The following is an 18,600-nucleotide window of genomic DNA, read 5'->3' on the forward strand; positions in this document are numbered from 1 at the left end:
CAAGAGTTGAAGGAAAGTACGTGAAGGGAGATAAAAAACAGAAGTCTCTGTTCTCTCTCATATCAGCAAAGGAGAAACAATGGAGACTTGATAGGAGCCAGAAAACACGTGGTTATGGGAAACAGTTGAATAAAGGCTTTCAAATCTATTCGAGAAACAAGGAAGAAATGCTTCGTTCAGTTTGGGTGCGTTAATAATAATAATCAAGAATTCTTGTCCACATATGAAACGGGCCTCAAATCAACTTTTCCAAAGGCTTCTAATTATATGTCCATGAACTCTTTAAACATTTTCTTTAAGGTCTGATACGTTGTTCTCAGTACTTCATGTGTTGTTTTATATCAAAATCCTTGTCTAAACATTCCTGACATGTTTTGTCGCTACAATTGTCTTTTATGTGCATTTACATAACTGCCAAAATGCCATGGGCTTATTTTCACACAATTTCAAGTTATGTCACAGGAAATATTTTTCCAACTTCCTTTACAAAATATTAGGATATTTGGGATTACGTAAACTTTCGGTTAAAGACGTGGCAGTGCGATTGTGTGTGTGTGTACCTTGTAGATTTGAATACCCGATGGCGGGCTAACACACACGGTCCCACACACAAACACATCTGTAGAGCACACAATGGGACAAGAAATACAATATTCAGTAATATCTGAAAATAAACTCAGTGACCTACGAACAGGATACTGACTCAGTCGAACTCAAACTGCATAATGAAAGCAGGTACAATAGAGACATTGTGTGTGCGTGTGTGTGTGTGTGTGTGTGTGTGTGTGTGTGTGTGTGTGTGTGTGTGTGTGTGTGTGTGTGTGTGTGTGTGTGTGTGTGTGTGTGTTTGTGTGCATGTGCCTGTGATTTTCTTCCAGAGAAAGAGAGGCAGCACAGAAAAGGATATGTGTGTGTGAGGTTGTGTATTTTGTGATCCGACTCTCCTCTGCCTCCTGTTATTCAACACTTTTAAGGAGATGGCTGCTTCCTCCATGAGGGCTTCCCATGCCACAGGATGTTAATGAACAATGCCGGGGCCGACGTCACTTCTCCGATCCTTTGCCTCTGGCCGTTGGGTTACCCAGCTTCGGGAACTGGTGCTATCCTTCAAAATGCTATTGAGATTTTCTCACCAGCGCTCGACCTTTCTGCTCGGAATTTTGAATGGCTGCAGCCACTTAAGATTTCCCCAAGAAAGTACCAATGCTCAGGCCAACCATCGAGAGAAACTGAGCTCCGGTGATTCCCAACTGGCTGTCGGCAGACTGGGGCAGACCATGAAAATAGGTTTTGTTATAAAGCTGTTCTGTTTATTTAGGTTACTTCTGCAGCATTGTGTGAATTTCAAACAGTTGCGGCAACTCTAGCACTTCTTTACAATATTACATCTAACTTTTCTCAAGAACTAATATAGTATCTACAACTCAATTTGATTTAATTTATATGAATATCTTTCTAGAAAACCTGAACAACTGGAAATGAGAAAAATTATTTTAATTTAATTAATTTCTATTTTATTATTGGCAGTACAGTGACTGATACTAGTGCAAAACACGATGAAATGAAACATGTCGATAAAAGACTTTTTCTCAGAGAATTTTGTTGCCACCAAAAAGTACTAATACTTATATCTAATCATTATTTCTGAAAATATTTCTCCCACGGTTTTTTCTTTCTGTCTATCTGTGCTGTATCACTCATGTCCCAGCTTGGGTCTCAGTGTTGCGATATGTCCACTACACTAATATTACTAAAATACTCAACAAATTGGAAGCAGAAAGGTATTTGGTGGCTCAGTGTTAGCCAGAGGGCTGTGCGTTTGACACGCCTACTCAAAAGGAAGGAATTTACTTCAAATGAATGTTACAAGAAAATTGGGTATTTCCACCTGTGAATAACCTACTTTGAATATCAATCTATTAATTCATCAAGCCTTGTTTCTCACTATATTCAAGTTAGGGTTGCAATGAGCTGGAGCCTGCACATGTGTAAGAGAGACAGAAACATTTGGACACACATAAGGGGAATTGAGATTTAAAAAAATAACCACAAGCATATGTTTTGGAATGCAGCCAATGTATGTAGTTTAGATATTAAGAGCACAACTTCGACTTTTTAAACATTTTCTTCTTAAAAACACCCGTCACCTCCAAAAATTAACCTCTTCCCCAAAAAATTCTGACATATAAGTATAATTCAAACTGTTACTCAATTAAAAAGAAACTCATAGTTGAAAAAAATGAATTAATGAATAAATAAATCTGAGCTGTTTTCTGTTTTTTTAAACTATCATGGTATATGAGAGACATTGTTTTGTAATTGATTGTGGATGCAGTACACTTCCATAAAGTGACACTGCTTCAGTTTAAACTAATTTCTCAAAACACACTGCGACGCAGTATCTCAACATTTATATAAGAAGCATCCATCACTGTCACGCTGGCCCGACGTCGCAGTCACATGTTGCAACATGGCACTTGCAATAAATCTCTTTATTACCTGCAGACCGATCTGCAGATTTGACAAAATACCACCTTCAGCATGTATTTTCGATACCGACTTCAGCAGGTCTGTACTCGGAGGTTCTTCCCTCTGCGTCCAAAGCAAACGACTGTGCTCCATAAAACCGTTTCTAGGAAAGAAAGGCTACCGAGTCATGGCATTTGTGGAGGGAGGGGAAGAATTGTGTGAGAGAGATTCCAGCCGAGGCAGCGAGGGAATGAAGAGGGTCACACACCTGCTCTGGTTAAGGTCAGACTTCACCTCCCCTGGGTGGGGCGAGCGACACACAACAACAAACGCTCGGGGGGGATATCTGGCTGCACTGTTGGCCTCAAGATGTCGACTGACGGAAAACATTAAAGCATCTGATCTTGTGACTCTCAGCTCCAAGCCGCAAAGGACTTTTGATTGAAAGAGAAGCAACAGCTTGAACAGGAATGCTCATGTTTGTTCGCAAATAGGTCCAAGCCCAATGTGTAAAATAACACCCAACACGCAGAAATCCCTATGATGTATGGACTGCTGCAGTACTGAAGAAAAACATCAAGTTCAAACCGACACGTGTCGAAACGGCAAGAACAACAACAAAATCAGTGTGATTTTTTTTTTTGCAAATGGAATTTGTGACAAAAGGTTTGTTTTAGAGATTCCTCGTGAATACAACTCATAAACTATTCAGGTTATGCAATTGTTCCATAACAGTCATTGATTAAAATATAGATAGTCTGTCTCCAGAGAAAACTAACTGGATTTTAAATTTTTTACTTTTTGCGCTCGTCACCTTAGGAGCTCTACTCCGAGATTAAATGTTGAACATACTGGACATTTGTTTTGATCATAATAGGAAGCTGCTAGCAGCAAAAAAACCCAAAAAAAAACCTCCAGTCATCCAGAAAAATGGTTATTCAACCTAATCCAATGTTTTATTTCATAACACATGCTTTATTCTAATATCAAAGCATGAACTCTGATTTCCGTGGGTCTACCTCCGGGGCTGATCGTTCCCTTGACCCTGTTCTCATCCTGTGAGGACGGCATGTGTGCTCCCATCGTCCCACCAGCATTGTTCATCCTGACACTCGCCTCCTGGGAAGTGTGAGTGAGAGTGTGTGGCCGTGTCCTGTTTATTGTATGTGCATCTACACAGTTGTGAGTCCAAGATGCTGGTCTGGACCACATACTTCATATACAGATACGGTACAATGTTTTTTTGTTGTTGTTTTTGGGGTGTCTGGTGGGATGTACACATAAAAAAAAAAGATATAGGCCTTCAAAGTGTCTCCTGCTGTGTGGTTCTGCTGAACAACATACCAGCAGATTCCTCAAATTGTAACATTTCAGCATCAGGTGCTGAAGCCATTTGTCAAATAGCACTAAAAATATTTTCTCTTTACAATTAAGTTTTATTTTATATCTTTCTTTTTGCACATTTTTGCACATTTTAGCACATACATACTGTGTATTCTTTCCTGATTGTGTGCATTTCCCTCCAAAGTGTTTCATGAAGAAGATGACGTCAATTTTCTGGAGGACAAACTGTGAACATGATGTTCTCAGTCCTAATGGATCGATTAATACACAAATTATCCTAGAAACTTAATTAAGTTGCAAACAATTAAACTGAACATTACTCTAACAATCTTGTGCTGATTTTGAACAGAGTGACCTCAGAAGAAAAACCTTTCAAAAGTGTTCAAAAATTGACATTTTTAAGCTATTTCAAGTAGAATTTTAGAAAAGTAAATCATTTACCATGGATTATTCACATCTGAAAAAGTCGCCATTATCTAACCTGATCACTTTATTGAATAATTCTAATATTATTGTAACAGATGACTGCAGTATATCTCTATTTGTGTCGTCCTTATAAAACTATGTTGTTGTGGAACACGTACAGTACGTTTGGATGTTTTTATACAACCAAATGTGTTGTATGGATGTTATGTTCTCTCAATGAAATGATTTGAGGCAGATTGTACATTAAGTTCATTCCTCGAATCAAAACTTTTGCAATCCAAACGCAACGCTTATGAAGTTTGTGTGCGTTGGTGCTCCGACATGCGTGTTAGTATACAAGAAACCATTCATCAACATTTATGTAAGCCTTCCCTGACTCAGGCAAAACACTGCTATGGCAACAAGCACTGTAAACACCTCTATACGAACACACACACACAGGACACAACTATGAAACCAGAGGCCTTCTGGATCCTCTCTTGGATTAGTAGAATGTCAGGAGGGGGCTTTCTTGTGCCAGTGACGCCAATCCGAGTACCCAACCCGCAATGACCCATTGGGACACACCGCAGGCCACTGAGGTGGGCGCTGAGTGTCGGTCAACCGGGAACGAGTCCCGCGATTAAGTGCCGTGGCATGGGCGTCACGTCTGACGACCCAGAGACATCAACAAAACACATAACAGAGTGTTTAACTATAAAGGTCACTCAGGAAAATCGCAGGGTTGTTTGTAATTGCTGTGTATTGCACAAAGCTCACACAGAAAGTGTGTGATGTGCTTTAGCGTTATTGCATTAGTCATGTTTACCATCAACTCCGGTTGTTGATAAAACATTGCACACGGCACGTGGCGGTTTCCCGGCTCTGACCATCTCGGCTGCATTCATAAGAGTTATGTTTTCTATTGTTTTCTTCAATTTATTTCACCCAAAGGAAACAACACCAATGCTGTAGCATTATTGGTGATTTTATTGCATCAATGCTCTCAGCACATGTCAAACAACTAGTGCTTGACTGTTTTCAATTTCCACTCAATCAGGGCAGAGCCTTCCCAGTATTTTTTGGGGGGATGTTCGATTTAATGTATGTAAACAGTGTGTTCTCACAGATTCACACACAGCAGCAAACATCCAAGAAGCTCATGAATCCCCCCTGAATGATCACATTAAGCCAAACAATTTATCATCACTCAACAATAGGCTAGCTTCATTAGTCTGGGATTAGTGCACGTTTAGGTGCAGATTTGTGAAAGGATGGAAATCCACATGGATCCGTCTTTGTGCCGTGAGGGTGAAAACAAATAAAGGAGTATAAAAAAAAATTTTTTTTTTGAGCGGCCATGTGGGAGCTTCCCTGGCAAGAAGGATTAACGTGGGAAGCTTTGAACTCTCATGAGGTCGCGAGGCGTTATGAAGTTCAACGAGATAAATGGCTTTCATTTCGGGTGGAAAATAGCAGCAGTGCATCAGTTTGTTCTTGGAAATGATCTGAAATAGTTCTGCAGGTGGTGGTGTAACTCACATGGATTCAAAACATGACGTGTCAGAACCTCTCTTTGTAAATACTTAAATACTTTCTGCAGATATGAAATAAAAAGCTGAATTAGTTCTTTTTTTCATGGTTTCTTTAAATAGCCTAAACTGTCTCCAATTGCATTACATTTCTCAAATTGACTGAAATATGGCCTTATTGCATCATGCATGTATTTTAACCACAGCAGTAGATTTTGGAGAGCAATGAAAGGTGTTTGGAAGATAATCCCCAAAATTCATAATGGATTAGTCCTCGTAGTCTAAAAGAGAAACAGTATAAAACTTACAAAAGTTTTTCACGCTCCTTTGAGGGTCGTAAAGCATTTAATGATTTAAGAGGGTTATTCAGGGAATTACAAAGAAATAATCTTCTATTCCGGGATTATAATACTCTGCTAAAAGGTTTGGCTATGTAGTATGAAAATGTACATCATCACCAGGCTTGGATCCATTTCTTAAGAGTTGTAAGTTTTATTGTTTGTTAGATTTATTAAAGGGTCACATTCAGGGTCACAAAACATTTAAACATTCTCATTCACAGGCATAAAAGGCAGAAAATCTCTCAGACACGCACGCACGCACGCACGCACGCACGCACACACTCTCACACACACATGGTGGCACTTCTGTCAAACAGAACACAGGAAGAAAGACTGAATAACGCAAATTACCAAAGTCCTAAATGTAACACGTTCTGAAGGTTTTTACATTAAACTCAGCCTTTCAAGAGTAGTCTTGTCACTGGTGTGTTTGTTTATAGTGCAACACGTGTGTGTGCTTATTGTTGTTGTTGGGACTTCGATTCATCACATTCACAAACTGTTGGGACTTTTCAACTTGGATAAGGTATCCACGTAAAGAAAAATAAAATACCAATACATTTATTCCCTAATGACAATTTTCAAGGCTAAGAAAACACAATATGTGTTAATGTGTTTATCTTGTGTTTTTCCAAAACACCCTTTAAATTTAGGATACTTAAAATTAGACGTGTTAATTTGCTACTCACAGCTGAGTTTAACATTTTGTAAAATAGGAGAGCATTTTCAGGAAATCATTGCAAGCTATATCAAAATATATCATACCCTGCAGGTTGACACACTTAAGGTATTTTGTTTTTCCCACAGATCTTTACCTCTTATAATGTACCATAACCTTTCAAGCCGAAGTTGGAAATAGCATGAATGAAAGCAGTTGTGTGGAATTATAGAAAGAGAATGTGAGGGTCATCTCTGAAGAGTTTTCCGTCTGACTAACGTGGACATGTTTGCTTGGTAAACAGAGAAAAGCTTGTTATGCCATAGCTCCATCCATGTGTTATGTTTGTCTACTGGTCTACTTTTACACTGTCCTGCACTCTGCATTTCTTGCTCATTTTTCAATGTCTTCATAAAAAATAAAAAAAATAGAAAAAAAAAATAAAGAAACAAAGCAAGAGGGCAGAGTAACATACAATCTGTCTGGAAGCTTCCAGAAAACACAGAAGCACTTCAGCCACAAATAAATGGAGACGTCTCTGATTTCAAGAGTGACAAGAATTCCTCTCTAAATTGGAATACGAAGATCTGTCTCTCTCTGTCTGGCTTACATAACTGTTTTTCCATTTGTGTGGCAGTTTTACAGACGGACGTCTCGCCTTCCTCAATACAGTTGGACTGTCACAAGTAAGCTGTGAAGCACTACAACCTGGAAAACATCCGTTAAATTCAGTTCATTCACATTTTTGTGAATAAATACTCCAGTGGGTGGATGCTGTGTTCTGACAGTTTGTTCAGCCTCCTCAGTAAATATTTACTCGTCACTCATTTGGCATTTCGTTGGACATATCCAGCCTGGCTATGTCCTGCAAGAGTTCAAACTCTGGAGACCTTTTGTCCCATGTCGGCCAAAATCTATGCAGCCAAGCAGAAGAAGATTACATATTTACCTTCAATGCAATCGATTCAATGTGTCACAGTGTTGCCAAACAACACGTGCCAGGTCTGACATACAACCTTGGCCTACAAAAAAAAAAAAAAAGAAAGAAAAAAGAAAAGTCTTGTTTTGACTCGTATCATGACAGAACAATTGTCATCCATACTCTGTATTTAGAAGCCTTTTCCATGAATCTCTTTCGCGGTTCATTCTGTAAAAAACAGACTATTTTTAGAGGCGCTCACGTGGACTGATCCACGTGAGTGAAATACTGTATCACAATCTTGGCATCAACAAGTACTGTGCCGAAGTTTTAATATAACCTTTGAGCTAAAATTAGGTAAACATGCACATCAGGGCCAGGGGAATGGTAAGAGGTCAGTGTTAATAGTTGTGGAAGACGACTGAGTGTTTGGTGTGGATGACGCACTGAACACGACATCAAGTGTCTATTTTTTTTTTTTCTTTTAAGGGGAAAAGTACATTTTAGTTCCTGATGTTGTTTATTCTCATAAGAGCAGTACACTAGATGTCTATGAATGCTTGTGAAGGGACACTCGCGAAAACATGTCGTAAGTTCTTCGAGACCACCAATGTGTATTTGTAAGCAAAGCTGTACTTTTATGAACAAACGCTAAGACTGCTTGGACACGTAACCAAAATGCAAGTTTGGTGGAAACAATACAAATGAATCAGGTGCGGATTCATATATTCTTTTGGATCAGATTATCCATTACTGTTTAACCCAAGAAATAACGTGCAACTTTCATGCTACCAAATCTTCCATTCGAACATTTATTTTTACTTTAGTTGAGCTACGTAGGACCCTGAAGGTTTGTTTCAGACAGATATAATAGATGAGCTGAGTGTGTGCAAAGTGCACCTACATTAAGAGGAAATTGTTTGCTTTTAAGTGCTGAGTTGTGAGTGTTCTTGCAATCCAAACACGACAGTTCATCTCGGTCTCATTTTCAGTGTTAGATAATGGTGCACCGCTATTATCAAGGCTACACATTATAATGCTAATAAAGGGGAAGATGACATGAATTATGGTGGAGATAAAGGAGAGACTTGGCTGCAGCTTCATCTGACTAACATGTAAAGTACAACCAAACCTTTTTAACAGCCACTTTTTACTTATGAATTTTGTCAGACTGAATACACGTGCATGCTCGCGAGCGTGTTGGCGTCGTCAGCACCACTGTCCTCAACATGTTAACGGTCTCTCGACATACTTGACAAATTTGAGCATGACACAACTACCGGTAAACACATTCAAATTGTTTCCCCTCAATGTCTGGAAAGAGAGGCAGATATTTATCCGGATTTCAAACAAACATTCAGAGCCCATAAACAAGATGCTTGGCCTGTTGGAGTTGAAAGCGCTGTGTTAGATCCAGTCATGTCAGCTCCGACAAAGCTCGCAATCTCAAGCTGAAACGTGATGAATGATCACGTGAGGTCTGGAAAAAGGGAGGGGATTTTATGCGTTTGAACACGAAGTGATTTGGTCATATATGGTCATCAAAACCGATCAAAACCACCAGATGGAAATCTATTAGTAAATGTGTGGAGTCGTATGTTTTTTCTTTTATGATGTTTCTTTCTTGCACGGCCATGTTGCCATCGCCTATAAAAGTGGAAGTCTTATTCTGAATGAGTAATTGTCACATATATGGTGAAGACCTGCATGTTGCAGAGACAGTAAAGAGCCAATTTAGATTAAAATGAAGATAAAGTGACAAAATCAAGAGATAAACATTCTGAGAAGTTTGGTTCCAGACTAAAATGGCCACACTGAATATCAAATGTATTTATTTCAAGCTTATTTGGTGAATTTTATTTACTCTCAATATAATGATGGGATTGTTTAATTAAAGGGGATTAGATCATCAGTCACTGCTTGCACTTCATTCAACTTGCACACTATCCGTATAGCTTTGCAGTTGTGAAACTCAGTCAAAGAAACAAAGTATACTTTCACTGTCAATATCCAGCTATACTTTTGAAATTGTTGGGTTGGTTGAGCTCGACTGTTGGCTAAAGATTGATGTTAATAGAGGTCTGATTTATAGGGCCGGAATTTTAATGTAGTCTCGCACAAGTATCAAGGTTTCACAACCAGGAAATAGGACAGTTTTCAAATCTGCACCTGTGGTAAAAGTATTGTTCAATAATCTGACAATTTCAACAACCAATATGTTAAAGGAAGGTTTGATTCGTTAGGTTGTGACAGTTTTCATCAGTCAGTGGCTGCGGTTAAAACAGTCTCTTTTAAATAGGCCAGAAAGAAAATCTCTTAGTCAAACAAACTGACACTATTTTTCTTGAACTGCTCTATGTCTGTTGCTGGCTCTCCTCGGACGCCACTAAAACCATCAAGAGAGGGGGGGGGGAGGTTCAGAGCGGAAAGAAAGGCAGGATCAGAGTTGGCGCTTGTTAAAAGCCAAGTAAACACTGCCTGGCAAGAGAAAGAAGAGACGAAAAGAGGAGGTGACAGACAGAATGAGGCAGGGGCTTCGCATATTAAAATGGTGAGAGACTTCTCTGTCACAGTCTTCAGTCTGTCAGGCACATACACCAACAAGACAATCCGTGTCATCCAGAGTGGTGTGCGACTTTTTTTTTCTTTTTTTAATTATTAGTTGAATGCTTAACGCAAACGCAAGAGTCAGGATTGAATAACACTTATATGACATAATATTGCATCACGCACAAGCAAAAACAACGTAAGGATTTATTACTAAGTCATTTGTAGTGAGTAGTAATGGTAGTAGCTACAGAGAATATTGAAAAAGGAAACTAAGGCTTGGATGGATTATAAATCATTTAAATGAGTACAAATACTTTATGAAATAAAGAATAAATGCATCTAGTTGCAGAACTGTGAAAACTCCAAAAGGCTCGCAGGAGCAAACATGGAACTTTTTAACTGTGAAGGTGCAGTCCTTGCCACTGCAATTCCACGTCACCCAATCAAAAAAAGACCTAAGTGCTTTTTGTGCATATCTTTCAATAATATATGTGGCTATATCAATTACTGTGTAGTTTGTGAATTACAGGAGAATATCTTAAAATTAAAACAGGATGAAAAGGGAATCAAAATCTCCAGGATTATTTGAAACCCTCTCAACAACCCTTTAACAATATGTACTGAAGATTTCTGGTTTCTACTGTTCGTGTTTTCACGTGTATTCAGTCTGTGTCACAGACGCATGAATCAATGTGGCCAGTTTTAGGTCGTCATGTGAAGTTTTCTCGGTCAGGGTTTGGACTCAAACGTACACATGAGGGATTTGATGGATCATTTTGAATAATGGAAAAACAAAGAGCCTCGACGGATCCAAGTCAGTGACGCCAATAGGTAGTAAAATTATTCCTCGAATCTGCCAAGACCAATAGGCTGCAGCCTTGTCTGCTGCATTCCTCCTCAGCATAGCGAACACACACACTGCCATTTAAGGCTGTCGAGTGTGCTGACAGACTTGTGGAAAGAGAGGCAGATAAAGAGGAGCAGCACTTCTGATACTCTCTGGTGATAGAGTGAGCACTTGATCATTTCGGTTACTGGCCCATTATTAAAGCTGCAGGACCACTTACATCACCACTCTGTTGATTATTAATGTCTGTGTGGTTTTATATATATTTATATATGTGTGTGTGTGTGTGTGTGTGTGTGTGTGTGTGTGTGTGTGTGTGTGTGTGTGTGTGTGTGTGTGTGTGTGTGTGTGTGTGTGTGTGTGTGTGTGTGTGTGTGTGTGTGTGGGTGTGCATTGTTTTTGCAAAAGCATACTGATTAATTTAGATAGTAGATGTGTAGTGAACAGTGACGAAGGAAATCATTGCTCGTGCGATTATTTATCCTCTATCTGAGGGAAAAGCACAGGTTTCTGAGAACTTTACAGTGACACAGCAAAGCTGTATATTTATTGTGAAACATTCAACACTGACAAAGAAAAAAAGATGCACATTCACTTGAAGGTTGACCTGCGTCACTGTGTTGTCTGCTTCCCTCTGCTGGAGAACGACTGCAGAACAACAATGTCGTCTGCGTCGGAGCTCGCTTAGTCTTTTTTTTTTTTTTTGCTCTATTTTTTGAAATATCAACGCATTGTGAATATTTTTCTCATCTCAACTAACCTGATTTTGTGACTAATTAATAATTTATCTATCTTTTAAACATTTCAAAATCTTTAGTTTGACTTCTTTAGTTTGTCAATCAAAGTCCTTTTCCAGTTTCCTCTCTGGATGTAGATTTCAGGACAAACTGCATTGCGAAAACATGTTACATTTTCCTTCATATGTCTGAAAACTGTTTCAAACACTTAAAATGCTCAATAAATCACTTTAAGCTAAAATTCACTCTGATGCAAATGTGCCAAAATGTGTGAAAAAAAATAAAACCCCACCATCTGTGTGTGACTGAAACGGCATTCAACTATCATGTGTAGGCACCCTGTGTATGATTATATAAAGAAAACTGGTGTTTTATAAGAGGTTCAACAAATGTGCAGTCTGTAAAAAGCAGGCAAGAAAACACATTAGTGGATTTTTTTTTTTTTTTTTAATGATCTTAAATGTCTTTGTTTTCAAGTTTGTTTGTTTGGGCTCTTTTCGACCATCAAAATGTGTGTGGGAGCATTAAAAATGTAAATTTGGAGCAGAAGTCGTTTCTAAAGTTAAAGTTCCCCATTTCATTCCCCTGATATTGCTCAGACAAACTGTGGGAAATTGCTTTGCTTTATATGCATTAACATTTTCTATAACTATGTTTGCAGTGCAGTGGGAACGGGCTGAGGAAATTGTTGTGTTTGACTTGAACTGGCAGTTTATATAAATGCAAATGAGGTGAAGTGCATTTTTATGTGCTGTTAATATTTTAACATCATTATTCTGCTTGCAATCCATTGAGATTTAGATGCATATACGCTGTATGTATATATACTGTGTGTCTTAATTTAGAAAACCATTATAAAACGATTGTGTTGTTTCCAATTAGGTTCACAGTTTAAACAACAGAGTGGTGGCTATTCAGGCACGGATCTGTGCTTGTGCTACAACTGAAGCTGCAACTGTGCGGTCAGTATGTGTTTGTGTTTGTCTAATGTTGTGGAAATGACAATGGGTGTTTGCGCGAGATTAACTGGCATTAATCAATCATGAAGAACACTGTTGTTTGATTGGCACAGTGCAGCCTGCAGCATTCGTTTGCACTTGCTCCATTTCGCCACTTGACGTCACCCTTCCTGCAGAAACCGGTGAACCGAGGCTGAGGGCTGAGCTCTGAGATCGCTTGAGCGTTGCTGATGCAATGGTTTGAGAGATGTAAACAAAAGGTGTGCGCAACAAATTTACCTTAACACGTGAAACCAAATGGAAAAACTGAGATGCCCGAAAAGGCCATAATCACTGAGTGTGCTTGCGTGTTTGAGGTGACTTTGAGAGTGGAATTGCTCACCTTCCTCCCGGAGAACAGCATACACAGCTGGTGCATGGAGCCTCCATTCTTGGTCAGCTCCTTCTTCAAGGTTTTGGGGGACGGGAGCGTCCATCCGCCTTTGTGGTGGCCTCCCCCGACCTCCAGGCAGTTGATGGCGTTGTCAGAGGTGAAACAAGGCTGGCGAGGGTCCTGCAGGAGGCTGCCTTCACTGTGTGTGCGCCTGCGGAGGGAGTTCTGCACGCTGAGGCCCCCTCCTCCATGTTTCTCACAGGTGGCGCCCTCCACCATGCTCCGGCGCTTGCTGTCGCTCCGCTGCAGGTAAGCGTCATCGCTGTCGTCTTCGTCGTCGTCGTCCTCCTCCTCCTCAGACTCCTCGTCTTCGTCTTCATCGTACTCTTCTTCGTCGGTATTGGGCGAGGAGAGCGCGTCGGCACTAAAAGAGCGATCGAGGCGCAACTCGGGGATGACGAAAGAGGACGAGGAGGAGGAAGGTGGAGCGTTGTCGGGCGGCTCTGAGACATTGTCCTCATCGGTGTTTGACGCCACCAGGTTCAAATTCATCTCCTCGTCATTCCTGTCTCCCTCTTCCTCCTCTCCAACTTCTTCTTTATAGCCACCTTCACTCCCCGCACTCTTTTTGCTGAACCCATCCTCTTCCTCCTCGTCCTCTTCCTCCTCCCTCTTGCTCTCCTCATCCTTCCCCTCTCTCCAGATCTCCATCTCCTGCCCCTCTATGCTCTTCCAGTCCTCACCCTCAGTGGAAGGGGGCGGTGTGGGAGGCACCTTATGTCGCTCTTCGGATCCCATCAGGCCACCGAGCGGCATGTAGATGTCATCCAGAGGGGTGAGCGGCTCTGAGGGGTGAGGACTGCCCAGTGTCCGGGGCTCTGAGGGGCTGGAGGGATACAGACTGCTCTCCTCACCTTCTGAGCTACGTGGGGGAAGGTGGAGGCACACACCTCCTCTGTCTCCTACTCCGCCCAGCTCACATGAAGGGGCATCCACCTTCGGCTCCAACATCTAGGAAAGCAGAGAACGAGAGAGAGAGAGAGAGAGAGAGAGAGAGAGAGAGAGAGAGAGAGAGAGAGAGAGAGAGAGAGAGAGAGAGAGAGAGAGAGAGAGAGAGAGAGAGAGAGAGATGGGGGTGGTTAGTGAAATGTGATCAGACACTTCCTGCAGTAGCTTTTAGCAGAAGGTAAATCAAACTGCTTTAACTCGGCATGACTGCAATTCATTTCACCGCTATGAGCAAATCCGCTTATAGCAACGTCTCCATTCGCTGGCATGGCGTTTGGAAAAAATAAAAAATAAATCCCTGTAATGCTACATATTGACTTCATTGAGCCGTAATGTCAGCGTTGCACAAAACAAGATTAACGTCTTCTGAGAAGGTCAGGGCGTCAGTTTAAGTGATGATAGTCTTGCCATGATTTGCTCGGAGACAGAAGTTACAGAGCAGGAATACCTTAAAGACCACATGAAATGCCAAAGGCTTTCTATTTGGATATGCCAAGAAATATCACATTTCTCAAATGTTTACATAAACATCCTCACTTCACTTGTGAATAAGTGTCCAATTGTGTTTGACTCATAATTTACTCACAAGCATTTGCTTCATCTACATCTAATGGAGAAGGTAAAGCAGTTCAACATGTGTCGCTGAGGCACCAGCAGCAGATTCAGATAACAACATCAACTGGCATGGGTGTATAACTCACATTCAGCGCCATAGAATTCCGCGAAATCAAAAAGCACTCTGAGAGTGTTTTATGGGGGCATTTAATGGTGAAAGTCTAACGACACATACAAAATGTTTTCACTTTCAAGGTGTAAGTCTCTGCTTATCAGACAGAATTCACACATCATAGGAGCTGTCAGGAAAGGTGCTGAGCCTTCATTTGAAACAACTTGGGGTTAACGGGTCTCACTAAAGTACACTCAGGTATGTCGGCAGAAGGGGGTGGGGATTGAACAACACCCCCCCCCCCCCTCACCCCCACAAAAAAAGTAAAAAGGGACTGACTTAAATGACCAGCATGAGCTGCTGTCTCAGCAACATGAAATAGGTAAAATCTAAGTGAATGGCCTATATACAGAACCTGGTATCAGCCTTTTTCAAACGTTAGTTAATTATCAGGCCTGTTTGCTACAAGTTTGCATGGTGTCGGTTTTGTTGCTTCTTTTTCAAAATGTATTTATAAATGTGTCTCTTTGAAGAACTACTAACATGCAGGCAATAGATCATCTTCTTCCATCGAAATTGAACTTGACAAGTAAATATTCACCGTACTGACCCACCCGACTCAAATCAACTTGACAGGAATACAGCTGCAATATGTGTAAACAGTGACTTCCTTAGGGAATGAGACATTTATATACTAGGAAAAAAAATATTTTCATTACTTTCCAAAGCAATGACCAACACCCATGAGTAATCCCTACATTTGTACATGTATACAACAAGCAACACATCCACTGTTAGGGTTCGGACTGCCCAAGATGTGATTTGTTCTATTGAAATGTGTTCAAGTTTGACTATATATATCAGAGCGAATCACCAATGTGCACAAATCTTTTAACTGTCAGAAATTTATTTTGCAATTAAATGACTCGCAACCATTTCACAGAGCCAAACATTATCTTCCTCTCACCCATTACTCTGAATATGTCTGTAAAACAAACACACTTTGAACATAATGCCTGTCCTTTAACTCTGTCCTGTTTACTCTATAGATACTTCTCAAAAATTGGATGCTTTTATAGTGTTTTCTTCAGTGGCCCTCGATGGGTGGATGGTTATAAATGCATTTTCAGTGGGACACCATTGAAACCTCGATGTAAACAGTTTGCAAAGTTTTAAATAGCACAAAACATGTTGGGGATACATTTAGAAAAGTGTGAGTTCATGATCACTGCTGTCAATAAATTCTTTTTTTCAGATTAATTGCTGCAGTTTTCTGATTTTTTTTTTTTTTTTTTGGCTGAAACCATCTAACGCACGTGGTCTGTGCTCCAGTGAGACAGCACATCTAGAAACCAGAGGGCATATATTGAGGTGGGGCACTGGGTTTACATTTGAAATGTAAAATTACATCAAACTTTGATTAAAGAATCTAAAAAAACTAAACAAAAAAACAAGGGAAAGCCACACACTGGATTTCTTATTTGAAGGACTGCCTGGTACCGCTCTGAGATCACAAGTTCTCAACTTAGTTTACAAAATCAATTCCACTTTCCTTTAAAGCTGAAACAGGTTTCATGAAAGGGCCCCATTGTGCTGGATGAGTTAACCTATGATGACAAGCCGCAGTCACAAGATGCTCTGCTATAATTGGAGATAATGTTGCCTCCTCTTGGGCAGCTCTCATGATACTTCCCAAGCTGTTTGTGTACTTTTACAGCTCAAATTAGTTTTCTCCAGATACGATTGCCCCGCTTATTTTTACTTTAAACTTTTGACCTGCATTCATGAGCTCTGCAGTGGGGTATTTGGATTTTTACTCAGCATCAACAAAAACAGCTGTTTTCATTATCTATTACATCTAAAAGTACAATATATATATACACAAATTTGCTTGTTTTGCCTTTGTTTTATAGTTGAAACCCTGAAGTGGATACAAATGTGAACCAAGGTAGTGTTTGTATGTTACACAGAGCATGATTTGCATCATTAGCACAGCAACGAAACACAGTCTGGTTTTGTTTGAAAACAAAACACGTGGAATTGAAACTCATGTGACTGCGTACTCCACCGTATGATGAACGTAATGGTTGTACATTAAATATGTGGATTGTGGAGTGCCTCAAAGTTTTGTTCCGATCCAACTCACTTTTCTTTGATTTCTCACATTAACATTCACCAAAACTATCAACAGATCTATAATTTGAAGACAACCTACCACCAAAGGAGAGGAGAGTATTGACAATGGCTGACAACCCATGTTACAATGTGTAAATCATACATGATAATTACAGGATAAAATACGGTTGTTAAAAACATTTACTGTAGTTCCTTTTGGATCCATTTTATTTGGGAAGTAATTTGAGCGATGTGATTAACTGATTCAGCTTTCTTGTGACAAATATTTAGGTTCAAAACATGCATCTCAGACAGAATATAGTACTTATATAGACACTGTGGTAATTACAGGTTTAGCAACGCTAAAAACTTTTGAACAACAGAAGTATTGGCAAATTTGCACATAAAGTATTAGATAAAAGTGGGTCCTCTTAGTAGTAACCTATGGCTTTAAAAGTAGCCACTACGTAGTGAAAATTGTACTTCAATAAAAAAAAATAAAAAAAACACCAACAATACTAATAACAGTGAGTGTTTTGTTATTACTTCCACAGTTGTCAACCATTGTACACAATATAGGTCTCGACTACTAAAATATTTCAGTATTCTCACGCTGGCTCGTTGAGTTTCACTCAGGTTGTATTTATTGCTCTTTCTACCAATTCCCTTGTTGGACACAGGGTGACAACAAACACATTTTTGTGTTATATAGTGTTATATAGTGATGTAACGATACTGACGTTACTTTGTTTAATAAATACATATAGCCAGAAGACAAACACATCTTCAAATACAAGAGGAAATAAATGTGCCAATTTCTATTTGTGTGTAATCGTTTCTGAGTTTCATCGTCATTGCAAAAGAAGAAACAAAAAATATCATTGGTGTGTTTTCACAGCAGTCCTCATTTTTTTTTTTTTTTTAACAGTGAAACCGTTTTGAATGTCTGATGACTCATTACGTATTCGCAAATGCATGTGCAACTCGGCAGGAATCTCCTCTCCTCCGTCAAAAGAAACACATATTCAGTGCAATGGGCTGGAAGTGCTAAACGATTCCTGAACAGAACCTCTGTACAATTAAGTATTTTATTTTTCTAGAAATTTTAAAATATACAGAAATCAAATATCATTCTAAAAATGTTTCATGTATTCCTTAAAAATGTCACCATTGTTATTTCTACAGTTCAGGTCGTTATTAAATTCCATATAATATGTAAATTGCACTTTTGGGGTGGGGGGTTACTAATCACAGACTATTGGGAAAATAAATTTAGTTTTTGATTCAGTGTTTTGCCCAAGAATACTGACAGATGGCCAGGGTGAGATGGACAACCACCAAACTCTGAATTGAAAGATGATCTTTCCTACAAAATGAGCCACAGCTGATTTGAAAGCTGCTCTCTAATAGATTGTAATAGCTTGAGTAGTTTGCCAGCATTTCTGTTTGTTCACCCCAATTAGAAATGGACTTGTCCATACCGCTTCAGCTTGCAGCACTTTATGTGGCATAAAAAAAACAAGTCTTTCTGCAGTCTTGGTATCCAAAGTAAAATTTAAAAAAAATTAAAGAAAGCATGGATGTGGTGGTCTACATATTTACTTCGGGAAGCTTATAATTGTGTGTTTACCTTTTGTAGTTGTTCCAGTTTACTTGTTTGATAAGACTTTCAGTAT

The 18,600-nt window shown here is 39.6% G+C and overlaps 1 protein-coding gene across 2 annotated transcripts in view; it reads right to left on the reverse strand.

Annotated features, from left to right (window-relative positions):
- Positions 1–18,600, reverse strand: part of rgs3a (regulator of G protein signaling 3a) — a gene marked incomplete at its 5' end in the record, with an annotated part of 149,079 nt that overhangs the window by 22,178 nt on the left and 108,301 nt on the right. For both annotated transcript variants that reach the window (XM_080510106.1, XM_080510107.1), the window contains one exon: positions 13,144–14,145. In XM_080510106.1, the coding sequence (XP_080366232.1) occupies positions 13,144–14,145 (1,002 nt within the window). The remainder of the gene's footprint in view (positions 1–13,143; positions 14,146–18,600) is intronic.

This window comes from Blennius ocellaris (assembly GCF_963422515.1).
Source record: "Blennius ocellaris genome assembly, chromosome: 15".
NCBI classification, from domain to species: Eukaryota; Metazoa; Chordata; class Actinopteri; order Blenniiformes; family Blenniidae; genus Blennius; species Blennius ocellaris.